At 38.4% G+C, this 13,488-nt stretch overlaps 1 protein-coding gene across 4 annotated transcripts in view; it reads left to right on the top strand.

Moving 5' to 3' along the window:
* The window catches only part of LOC126469999 (CLIP-associating protein 1-A-like), a 237,178-nt gene that overhangs the window by 172,034 nt on the left and 51,656 nt on the right, over positions 1-13,488 (top strand). For all 4 annotated transcript variants that reach the window (XM_050097462.1, XM_050097461.1, XM_050097463.1 and 1 more), the window contains 2 exons: positions 2,581-2,698; positions 10,581-10,730. In XM_050097462.1, the coding sequence (XP_049953419.1) occupies positions 2,581-2,698; positions 10,581-10,730 (268 nt within the window). The remainder of the gene's footprint in view (positions 1-2,580; positions 2,699-10,580; positions 10,731-13,488) is intronic.

Raw genomic sequence — 13,488 nt, 5'->3', positions numbered from 1 at the left:
AATCAGTGGGTTCTCAGCTCTTACTAAAGACTGGTCAGCAGTTCCCATACCCAATCTCAATAATCCTTTAATGACACAGTTCCCTAAGTTAGAAGTCTGTGTAGTATGATCATAATACATTCCATACGATTCCGATAGGCAATGTTCTGCAACTGCTGACTTGTTATGCTGCTGCAGTGTGGTGTTCTATTAGTGTTCTCATCAAGCATGTTCAGCAGTATGCATCATCTTACCTATGTACACTGATCAGCCAGAACATTATGACCGCCGACCTACTGTCGATATAAACTCATCCAGGCGATAGCAGCATCACCTGGCACAGAATGACTGCTAGTCAGACACTTGCACGGTACAAATATTGTGAGTGATCGTACTGTCTATGTGTAGAATGGGAATGCACACGATCTATCCAAGTTATATCCAGGGCAGATTGTGATGGCCTGGAGGCTTGGTACAAGCATTTTGAAAACTGCACGACTTGTTGACTGTTCGAGGACTGCTGTGGTAAGTTTCTTAAACATGTGGCGAAACCAAGGTGAAAACGTGTCCAGGCGTCATAGGGTTTGGCGGCCACCCTTTATTACAGATGTCAGACTTCGTAGGCTGGGCATACTGGTTGGTTAGTTTGGGGGTGGGACAGTAGTGCCACAGGGAAGTGTGATAGGACCGCTCTTATTTTCTATATGCATAAATGATTTGGCAGACAAGGTGAGCATCAGTCTGCTGTTTGCTGATGACACTGTGGAGTATGGGAAGATGTCATTGTTGAGTAATTGTAGGAGGATATAAGATGATTTTGAGAAAATGTATAGTTGGTGTGATGAATGGCAGCTAGTTCCAAATATAGGAAAATGTAAGTTAATGTAGATGAGTAAGAGAAACACTCCAGTATTGTTCAGATACAGCATTAGCACTGTGCTGCTAATGTGGTCACTTCAATTAAATATTTATCTGTAATGTTGCAAAGTGATACGAGATGGAATGCGGACATAAGGACTGCAGTAGAAGGCAATGGTCGATTATGATTTAGTAGAAGAATTTTAGAAAAGTGTGGTTCATCTGTAAAGAAGACTGCATATAGAACAGAAGTATGACCCATACTTGGGTACTACTCGAATCTTTGGGATACCCAGTAGGTCAGATTAAAGGAAGGCATCAAAGCAATTCAGACCAGGATGCTAGATTTGTTACTGGTAGGTTCGATCAGCATGTGAATATCACAGAGTGTCCCTGGTGGGAAGACTATGTTCTTTTCACAGAATATTATCAACAAAATGTAGACAATCAGCATTTGGAACTGACTGCAGATTGATTCTACTGCCGCTGACGTACATTTCGTATAAGGACCATAAAGATCAAGTAAGAGAAATTAGGGCTCTTTCAGAGGCTTATAGATAGTCGTTTTTCCCTCACCACATTTAATAGTGGAACAGCTAAGGAAATGACTAGTAGCTACTCACCGTATGGAGTAGGTATGTAGATGTACATCCATATTTGGTAACACTACAGAATGCAGATAGAACCAACAAGATAGTAGAAGCAGAACTGAAATATATGCATGCATTCCAGGAAGACTTCTGGTTGGGTAGCTGACTGGAATAGGTGAATCGATAGAAATCGAATGATGTTGACATGCAGTGATCGCTTGCTAGTCGCTAACAATAACATTATGTTTAAGGCCTCGCTAAAAATAACATTATGTTTAAGGCCAGTAACATTATGTTTAAGGCCACTATCTCTACAAAACCAAAGGCAAAAGGGTGAATTAATGATAGCTGAAATGTTGAGTGTAATTGAGTTTGAAATCAACTTATTTGATGATGTATTTGATACGTTTAATTTTGTTGTCTTATGGCTGAACAGTAGCAACTGCAAATTGATTGGCCGTACTGGTCAACATGTTACAATTTTTATCAGTTTTCAGTTACTCCCGTCCTGTTCACTTAGATACATTTTTTTTTACAAAGTAGCATTTTGTAGGTAGTTTGCATTTTGAGCTGGAATTTGCACAGATATTAGCATTTATCACAAATGTGAATTTTTCAGGTCCGTGGTTAAAGCATATTGATGTACCAGTTAAGACATTATTTGAGCATGTGAATGTATGTTTAATTTTCTTTCTTTATTACAGACATTATTATTTAATTTGTGTAATATATCCTATGTCTACCATAACTCATTCTGGTTTTTTTTTTTTTTTTAAAGTAAAACTAATGATAACCCAAAGGTTGGTATGAATATTACAGCGCTTTGCTATCCATTATGATTCATTAGAAATTGTCTCCCTATTACATTTTCTATGAACAGTACTTGGTCATATGAAAAGTACAGTTGAATTTTACTAACAACAAACCAGACTTAGTATTGTTTTCAGGAATAAGAAGTACAGAGCTTTAAAAAAGGGAATGACTGAATGGGAAAAATAAATTTAACTGTAATATTCTTGAAATATGTGATGTGATTTAAGAGTATTTTATATGAATGTGACTTAACACTCTGTGATGTTGCATTTTTCAGTATTTATTTAAACTATACTCGTAATAGAATTTGTTCTGAACTTGGAATTTGTATTTTCTACAGAGGGAGGTCTGGACATATTGGCAATGTGAGCGATCGCCAAGGACAGTCCCGACCAGTGATGGCCCAAAAAATATTACAACAGAGTCGGGAAGCTGAGTCTGCACTAGCTGATGCCTTGGTAAGTGTCCCATTGTTATTTTGAGTGTATTGTGTCACTATTTTTTTTCTTTTTTGTGTGTACACCTGTGTAACATAAATATATGTGCTAAGTCTGACAGTAGTTCATAGACATGCAATTCTTTCTTTAGATTACATTTATAGAAATGGAGAAGGGCCAGAACACTCAGATGACTACTTGTGATCTAAATACTATGTTTACTTGTTGGTATAAAAATTCCCTTTTTGAAACATGCTGAGTAAAAATCAAAGCATAATTTTGCACTCACTTAAAAAAGGAACTGAATATTTTTTTTATAAGCCTTAAGGCTACATATATTTTTTTTGGCAACACACGTAACTACGAGGAAACTGAACATAAAGTTTTCAGCATTATGAAAACTGGCATGGAATACACAGAAATAAAAGCAATTCATTCTCTTCAGTTTCACTCTTACTGTTCGTATCCTTGTAAGTCAAAAATTTACAAAAACATTATTTTTGAAATTGACATTTTGCAGATAAGGTAACTTAGTATTATTGTTTTACCAAATTTCTAGAATTACTAATGAAAATGTAGAGCTAACAACTCACCAAATAGTAGAAGCGTTAATTGTCTTTCATGCATTCTAAGAGTGTTACAGTAGAACCCTCATATATATCTTAACTCATCACACACTATGACAGTTATATGTCGTGTTGCATGCCTTCAGGGTGAAGGAAGGTCAAAAGTGAAAGATTGAGACATGCAGTAGTACAGAAAAATGTATATAGGAGGTGCTGGCAGATACAAAGTTTGACAGTTAGTCCTCTAAAGCAGTGAACATAGTGGTGAACCTGAGAAGTTAGAGAACATTACTAAACTGCAGAAAATAGATTTTTTTTGTGTGTGTGTGTGTGTGTGTGTGTGTGTGTGTGTGTGTGTGTGTGTGGACCTCTAAAATAAATGTGACTGGAAAACACTCTGAGAATGTAATGTTGATGAGACTAAAATTATATAAATAATTTGACAGGGTCCAGAAGAATAGAGGCCAGAGCGATGTAGTGAGAATGTCACGTTGATGAGACTAAACTAAATGATTTGACAGGGTCCAGGAGAATGGAGGCCAGAGAGATGTGGTGAGAGCTGTGCAGTTGAAATGGGAAATAACAAATATAATGTTGTTCAGGTAGTTAAGGGGAAAGGCAGACCTAATTTTGGAGGGGGACTGGAATTTGACAGTAGTAAAGAGAAAGAAAGAAAGAAGAAAAAAAGATGAATATGTACTGGGAAAAGGAATGAAAGAGTAAGGCACCTGGTAAAATTTTGGACACAGCATAATTTAATCATTCTTAACACTTGGTTTAAGAATCGTAAGGTTCAAACATAGTATGTGTTCCAAAATCCTGCTGCAAATCAACATTAGTGGTATGGGTCTGTAATTCACTGGATTACTCATACTCTTACTCCAGTATTGGTGTGACCTTTGCAACTTTCCAGTCTGTAGGTTAGGATATTTTGGCAAGTGAGTGGTTGTATATGATTGTTAAGCATGGAGCTATTGTATCAGCATACTCTAATTGGTATACAATCTGGACTGGAGGACTTTATTAAGTGATTTAGCTTTTTTTGCTACACTGATGATATCGACATCTAAGTTACTCATGTTGGCAGGAGCTCTTGATTCGAATTCTGGAAAACTTATGTTATCTTCTTTGGTAAAGGAATTTCAGAAAACTGTATTTTAACTCCATCTTACTGGCACTGTCATTGACAACATGACCTTCACTATCGTGCATTGAAGGTGTTGATAGTGTCTTGCCGCTGGTGTACCTCCAGTATGACCAGAGTCTCTCTGGATTTTCTACCACATGTCGAAACAAAGTTTTGTTGTGAAAACTATTAAAATCACCTTGCATTGAAGCTCACCCTAAATTTCAAGCTTCTGTAAAACATCACCAACCTTGGAGATTTTGCATTCTTTTAAATTTGGGATGCTTTTTTGTTGCTTGTGCGACAGTGTTCTGACCTGTTTTTCGTATTATTGGAGTTTATTTCCATCTGCTATTAATTTGTTTGGTATAAAACTCTCTGTTGCTTTGATACCATTCCTTCGAATATAAGCTACATGTGGTCTACACTTTTATAGTTAGTTCATCGGGAATGGAGGCTGTCCCTTAGGAAAGCATCGGGCGAATTTTTTCTGCTTTTTAAATAGGTATATTTTGTGTTTATTCTTGTTAGGTTTGGGTGTTGCGGTATTCAGTCTCGCTACAACGACCTTGCATTCACTGTACCATGAATTCATCACAATGCTCCCAATTTGATCAGGGTTATTTGTTGCTAAGATGTCGAGTGTGTTTTCACCTCCATTCACACTTTTAGTGGGCTCCTGAACTAATTGTTTAAAATAATTTTCGAACAAACAATTTAGTACAGTTTCGGCTAATGTTTTGTATCTGCCACTGACTTCAAATATGTTATTTTGCCAACATATTGAGGCTAGACAGAAGTCACCAACAAGTATAATTGTATGAGTGGGGTACCTGTTCGAAAGAAGACTGCTTTTAACTGTTCAGCAGCTGTATCATCTGACTTTGGAGGTCAGTAAAGAAACCAATTATTAATTTATTGTAGTTGTTGAGTATAACCTCCACATATACTAACTCACAGGAACTATCTACTTCGTTGTTGTTGTTGTTGTGGTCTTCAGTCCTGAGACTGGTTTGATGCAGCTCTCCATGCTACTTTATCCTGTGCAAGCTTCTTCATCTCCCAGTACCTACTGCAGCCTACATCCTGCTGAATCTGCTTAGTGTATTCATCTCTTGGTCTCCCTCTATGATTTTTACCCTCCACGCTGCCCTCCATTACTAAATTGGTGATCCCTTGATGCCTCAGAACATGTCCTACCAACCGATCCCTTCTTCTGGTCAAGTTGTGCCACAAACTCCTCTTCTCCCCAATTCTATTCAATACCTCCTCATTAGTTATGTGATCTAACCATCTAATCTTCAGCATTCTTGTGTAGCACCACATTTCGAAAGGTTCTATGCTCTTCTTGTCCAAACTTCGTTAGACTACTTCTAACAGTAACGACATGCCACCACCAACTGTATTTAAATGTATCCTCTCTGAACAACGTCAGGTCTTTTGTAATAATTTTGGCTGAATTTTTCTGTTGTTTACCTAGAACGAATTGTGCTTCAGTGCTTTCTAGCCCCTGGTTCTTTTGTTCTTTCCCAACACAACTACGACAATTTACTAATATAATACCTACGGTTCCTATGTCAACCCTTGTTCTGTGCCTGGCCATCACTCTTCAAAATTGAAACTTATTTTGTCTTTCCCTGAGGCCCTCTAACCTAAAAAATCACCCAGTCCAATCCACACGCGTGCACCCCCCCTCCTCCCCACTCAACACTTTCTGTGTTCAGTGGACCTCTGACCTGCCCACCATCCTGTGGCGCAACTCGAGGATCCTCCAGTCTACATGGTTACAGAATTGTTGGAGCCTCTGATTCAGACCCTTCACTCAGCTCTGTATCAAAGGTCTATAATTGAAGGTCAACAGTCAACCCTGTAGATGATGCTACAAATGGTGATCTCTGCCATCATCTTGCAAGCAAGACCGGCAGTCTGTACCAATTCTTCTAGCCACCTGAAACCAGAGAGAATCTCTTCTGATCCAAAGCAACATTTATTGTTGGTACGTACATGAGCCACCACCTACATCCTTTACTTTTTGTGGCATTCAGAAGGACCTGTGCCACCTCTTGGGTGACTCCGCCAGGTATGCACACAGAGTGCCCACTGGATTTCTTCCCATCCATGATAGCCATGTCCCTAATGGGTGCCATTACGTGCCTAACATTAGAGCTTCCAACGGCTGTTTATCCTACCCTCTGCAACCTTGCAGGTTGAGAGGCTTCCTCTAGAACAGGGCAAGCAACTACGTGTGGCTCAGGATGTGTATCAGCCGTAGATAGTACCGTGATCCTGTTTGCCAGACAAAGCAGAGAGGTATTTTGATCAGTCTCCCCTCCCATCTCAGAAAGTCTTTCATTGCCTGTCACACCTTGGGATGACCTCCCATTCAGCCACTGGTGAGGGGTCAACCTCAGTGTGGGCAATAACAGGGACATCAACAGTAGTGGACCAGTCGAGGGACACATGGAATGTGCTGGACATACTATAGATCCCCACTTTCAGCCCTCCGCAGTGACGCCCATCGGCAGCAGCCTCAAGCTGAGTGACTGAAGACAGCACCGCATTGAGGTTTGAGTGAAGGTTCACCAATTCAACTTGCATTTGAATACAGCAGTCCCAGTTCGTATCCACACTGGACTACATTACATAGTTCCTATTCACACTACACTACCCAGGTATTAAAATGCTATACTGTGTATAGTAAGTACTCAAATATGCAATAAATTTAAAAATTAATCTAGTAACCACCCAGATAACTGAAAATAAATCACTCCTGTTTTAAGCTCATAAAAATAATTCATAAATGAAGGATGTACTCGTCTGTCCTGCTGCGAGAACACAAAGACTGCCTCATTGACATCCTAACCAATACTTCAAAGAAATTCACAATACAGTCAAAGTCAATAAATACTGTGTGTACTAAACTACTTTGGTCCTTCGCTTTCAGTATGTCATGTGCAAAATATGTTTGTTAGTTTTACATGACCAATGTTTTCAGAATGTACGCTGGTTTGCAGATTTGGTCATTCTCTTTGAAGTACCTCATTATGTTTAAGCTCAGACTGTCCTACAGCAGATGGATGTCAATGAAACTGAACAATAGTTTTGTGCATCACTTCTGCCGCTCATCTTGTCAATGTGCATGACGTGTGTTTTCTTCCAGCCACTGGGGACAGTCATCCCCCCCCCTCCTGCAGATTCATGATACATTATGCTTAAAAGAGAGACTGACTCAGCCACAGAATTCTTCATAAAATTTTATAAGGGGTCTATTGGGTCCTGGAACTTCATTCAATAGTTAAGAAACATTTGGAAACAAGAGTTCCACATTTCTGATTTTGGTTTACTACCCTCTATTTCAATTCCTGTATCATCCATAAGTTCCTGGACACTAACTATGGTGCTGCTTACAACCTTTACATATGACCAGAATTGCATTGGATTTTTCAAGATTCTGTAGCGATGTCATGGATGTTTTCCCTCATAGGCCCGTTGACAAGGAAATGTGCTTTATTCAGCATCCGTCTGTCTGTAGCCTAACATTCTGTTTTACATCTGCTGTTCAACAAATATAGATCTACATCTATGGACATACTCTGCATGATACTGTATGATGTACTTTCCATTCCACTCGCAAATAGAGTGAGGGAAAAACGACTATCTATGTCCCAAGTAGCATATGTTTCTTTAGGTTTACATAAATTGTGTACTATTTGTTGCCATGAGATGTAATATACTTCCCTCATTGAGCGGGCTTCTGTAGTACTTGTTCCAAATAATTTTCGGCAAAAGCAATTAGTATTGTTTCAAAGTTTTTCTGTCATGTCAACCCCTTACAAAATTGTAATTTTCCCAACTGATTGCTGGATGATTAAAGTCTCCTGCTATGATTACAGTATGACTGGGAAATGTATGTAATACTGAGGTGAGGGGATGGTTCTGGTGGGCAACAGAGCAACTCCTAAGCTTACACTCACCCTTGAATCTGACTCTTGCCCGCGCCATCTTGAACGCAGCATCGGTTTTTATCTCAGTGAAATTTCTTGCCTACTGTGATGAATACACCACCTCAATTTACCACTAACCTATCCTTTCGATATACACTTTGATTTCCCCTGAAACTCATACTGCTGTGCATTAACAGCTGATCACTAAGATTGTAATTGTCTTTTTCTGAGGGGGACATTTCTTCAGATCTTAGACTAAAACTTCAAGGCCTCCTATAGCTATCATTATCTTAAACTGGATCAGTAATCCAATTGAAATAATAATAATAATAATAATAATAATAATAATAATAATAATAATAATAATAATAGTAGTAGTAGTAGTAGTAGTAGTAGTAGTTAACAATAGCTTGTGTGCACCCTGCACGCAATCAGCAACTTGTGTAGCAGCCTCCGATGTGTAGCACACCCCTTATCAATTTAGGAAAACTCTACAGTTCTCAATCTGCTGGCCCAAGTGTTGGAAGTCTCAGCCTAACTTGTTGCATAACCATTGAAATCTCTGGTTCAAACCTAGCACTCAGCTAAGAATCAGATGGCAGCAATCAGTTCTGAGGGCAGCGCTGCATATTGTGAAAGTCATTGCAGTTCCATGAACAGGATGTGTCTTTTCACTTCTATCTGCTGGTCGCTAGAATGACCAAAGTACAACCTTGGAATTGACAAGTAATGATAGATTCAGTATTTCCTGGAAAGGTGACAGTATCCCTGGGAGAGGATAGTGCATAAGGCACTTTGGTGAATCTTGTATGTTTCTCTCTCTGTCAAAAGCCAACCCAGAAAACCCCTTAAAGCAGCTTCCATTCAACTGACAGCAGTTAGAACAATTTCCATATGTTTAGAAATATTAACTGGCTGAGTCTAGGCCTGTTAATAGCATTTACTATGGGGCTGCAGTGTCTCTCTTGCAATATTTTTTTTCTGTTTAGCAAATAAATTACTTAAAATTAGGGGTGCAGCTTCACTTTTAACTTTTGGATCTGTTGCACTTCAAAAATTAGAAGTTCTGTTTAAGAACTGAAGTGTTTTCAGCCAGTATTTGATTTGTTTTATGATGATAAAGAAATTGTAATCAAATTTTCTGATTCTTTCAAGCTGTTGGAACTTTCTGTCTCAAACTTCTGTTTTGTCATAATTATGCTCGCTAATCGACCCATATAACAAGGTTTGAAAAAAGCAGACCTTTATGAGTGCTACAGGCAGTATGTACTGTTATTGAGAGGAAAACTGAATGGAATGCAATTTGATATTTATAGTAGCAGAAAAAAAGTATAAACATATTCAAATTACGTAAGTACCTACACTCCAAGTAAGAAACTAAATGCTTCTGATAAAATCTGTAGAATGCACAACTGTAGCTTGCAGCTATTGATATACTATGAAATATGTTGTACACCTTACTCAAACTTCTAAAATTCCTCAAAACAGGTTCTTTAATTAAAATAGATGTAAACTGAAATTATGATTGTTCAAGTTAGGATGCTACTACCAAAGTTTATAGAATGCTTAAAGTGTAGTTTACAACCGATGAATTACATATTCTGATATAAACAGTTATAGTTAGTGTGGTTAAGGCATTAACACCATGTTCAGTTTGTACATAAAATGTTAGGCTCTTGATATTCGAAGCAAACTTATCTGCCACACGTGATCTCATCACAAAGAAAAACTGGAAGTGGGTTTAAGTATATTGAAGAAGATAAAGTGGTGACTGTAAATTTATTTACTGCAACAACCTAATGAGGTTTTGGAAAGAATCCACATAATGAGGAAAGAGAGACACCTACGTTAGACAATGTGTGTGTCTGTCATCAGGGCAACCAAACCTAAATATTTTGTGACACTCCTAAAATGAGTTGTTGTCATCTTACAGCCCTTGTCTAGTCTTGTGCGATTCCTTTCTCTTTACAAAAGTAAACAAAATGTTCAGCCGACATGGTTTTGACCCTCTCAAAAGTGATGGTGTTTGCTTGGATAAAAATGTCTAGGTTAATATCTTAGGAAGGTATATTGTGATTTTGAGAGGACCAGTAAACATATGTGAAGGAGAGGACTTAATGGTTTGATGTTAAGTTTTGGAGAACCAGTAATTTGCGTTACTTTCTCAGAACATTCATTGTAATTGTTGTTTTAATTGTTGTACAGTTAAGTGTTAAAATACTTTATACGGCTATTCTTACATCAGCAACTTTCTTACTTCCAAACAGACATTCGACTCAGTTGACGGAAATGAAGTTGGCGGCCGAGTTCCACTCAGCCGCAAGGCGTACAGATCATTTGATGATCATTCAGATGACAGTGAGACATCCAGTGTGTGTTCAGAGCGATCTCTTGATTGCTACAGGAGGTCTGGTGATGTAAGTTTTATATTTTTCTGCTCGTCTTTCGTAGCATTTGAAGGAAAATGTCTGTTTCAATTTTCAGCTTTAAAGAATTATTAAGAGTAACCTTTTAGTAGTACCAGTATTTACAAAATATATTCAAAATATTCTGTTCTTAATTATTGTATGAGAGTTCAGTGAGAGTGGGAAAAGGGAGAACAGGATGACTAACACAGAAAAATGATCTAAAACTAGGAAGTGGAGTATCTCCATTGCTTTTCATTGTGATGATGGATAATATATGTAATGTCACAAGTGACAATAGGGATAGGAGAGAGAATAATAACAAAATTGTTTGCTGAAAATTTAATGGTTCTGGGGACCAATTAGAAGGAATTGCAGAAGCAAGTAAACCACCCATCTGCAGGAGACTGTACTTTAACTATGTAAAACGTAGAAACTTGGGCTTATAGCACTATCTATTATGATTTTTATAGTACCACTACACCCTAGAGTCAGTTGATTCACTCTGAAAGTGGCCATTTGTCTATGGCAACCATCCTAAGTTGACTGTGGTTGCCTACACCCAAGGGTGTCAAGTTAGATCGAGTCTGTGAAATTTAAATGCATTTTATTTCAAGTATGTGCACTTTGTTTTATCATGTCTTCTCCCCTTTTTTTTTCTTTACAGTAGATGTTCTGTTCTAATAATGAGATGGTGTGTAATTTGCAAACTCGACGTATATGTGATAGGTTACTTGAAGTGTACAAAAATCATTAATCTGTGACAGCTCTAAGCACTATGGGACTTACATTAATCTGTGATGAGTGTGCATGTTAAAGCTATGCAAATTTGACTGAAATTCTTTCATTTCGTTATAATGAACAGGTTTCTTCTATTTTCTAATCAAAATCACTTGAATATTGTTCTTAAACAATAAAAACTGCTTATTTTGATGGTAACAGGTTTTTCACTTTTTCACGATAGGCATACCTTGCATTTTTCAGAATAAATATGCTTCTTTATGTAGTTGATAGTGACTGGGCCAAACATCTCACGAAATAAGCATCAAACGAAAAAAACTACAAAGAATGAAACTCATCTAGCTTGAAGGGGGAAACCAGATGGCGCTATGGTTGGCCCGCTAGATGGTGCTGCCATAGGTAAAACGGATACCAACTGCGTTTTTTTCAATAGGAGCCCCCATTTTTTATTACATATTCGTGTAATACGTAAAGAAATATGAATGTTTTAGTTGAACCACTTTTTTCGCTTTGTGATAGATGGCCCTGTAATAGTCACAAACGTAAAAGTACATGGTACCACGTAACATTCCGCCAATGCAGACGGCATTTGCTTTATGATTCATTACCCATGTTAAAATGGACTGTTTACCAATTGCGGAAAACGTCAATATTGTGTTGGTGTATGGTTATTGTGATCAAAATGCCCAACGGGCGTGTGCTATGTATGCTGCTCGGTATCCTGGACGACATCATCGAAGTGTCCTGACTGTTCGCTGGATAGTTACGTTATTTAAGGAAACAGGAAGTGTTTAGCCACATGTGAAACATCAACCACGACCTGCAACAAATGATGATGCCCAAATAGGTGTTTTAGCTGCTGTCACGGCTAATCCATACATCAGTAGCAGACAAATTGCGCGAGAATCGGGAATCTCAAAAACATCGGTGTTGAGAATGCTACATCAACATTGATTGCACCCATACTATATTTCTATACACCAGGAATTGCATGGCGATGACTTTGAATGTCGTGTACAGTTCTTCCACTGGCCACAAGAGAAATTACGGGATGATGCAGATTTTTTGCACGCGTTCTATTTAGCGACGAAGCGTCATTCACCAACAGCGGTAATGTAAACCGGCATAATATGCACTACTGAGCAACGGAAAATCCACGATGGCTACGACAAGTGGAACATCAGCGATCTTGGCGGGTTAGTGTATGGTGCGGCATTATTGGAGGAAGGATAATTGGCCCCCATTTTATCGATGGCAATCTAAATAGTGCAATGTATGCTGATTTCCTACGTAATGTTCTACCGATGTTTCTACAAGATGTTTCACTGCATGACAGATTGGCGATGTACTTCCAACATGATGGATGTCCAGCACATAGCCCATGTGCGGTTGAAGTGGTACTGAATAGCATATTTCATGACAGGTGGATTGGTCGTCGAAGCACCATACCATGGCCCGCACGTTTACCAGATCTGACGTCCCCAGATTTCTTTCTGTGGGGAAAGTTGAAGGATATTTGCTATCGTGATCCACTGACAATGCCTGACAACATGCGTCAGCGCATTGTCAATGCATGTGCGAACATAACGGAAGGCGTACTACTCGCTGTTGAGAGGAATGTCGTTACACGTATTGCCAAATGCATTGAGGTTGACGGACATCATTTTGAGCATTTATTGCATTAATGTGGTATGTACAGGTAATCACGCTGTAACAGCATGCGTTCTCAGAAATGATAAGTTCACAGAGGTACATGTATCACATTGGAACAACCGAAATAAAATGTTCAAACGTACCTATGTTCTGTATTTTAATTTCAAAAACCTACCTGTTACCAACTGTTCGTCTAAAATTGTGAGCCATATGTTTGTGACTATTACAGCACCATCTATCGCAAAGCGAAAAAAGTGGTCCAACTAAAACATTCATATTTCCTTACGTACTACACGAATATGTGATAAAAAATGGGGTTTCCTATTTAAAAAATGCAGTTTGATATCCATTTGACCTATGGCAGCGCCATCTAGCG

This window comes from Schistocerca serialis, chromosome 3 (genome assembly GCF_023864345.2).
Source record: "Schistocerca serialis cubense isolate TAMUIC-IGC-003099 chromosome 3, iqSchSeri2.2, whole genome shotgun sequence".
In the NCBI taxonomy this organism is placed as follows: domain Eukaryota; kingdom Metazoa; phylum Arthropoda; class Insecta; order Orthoptera; family Acrididae; genus Schistocerca; species Schistocerca serialis.
The sequence above is the reverse complement of the archived record's forward strand: the minus strand, read 5'-3'. Positions and strand labels throughout refer to the sequence as shown.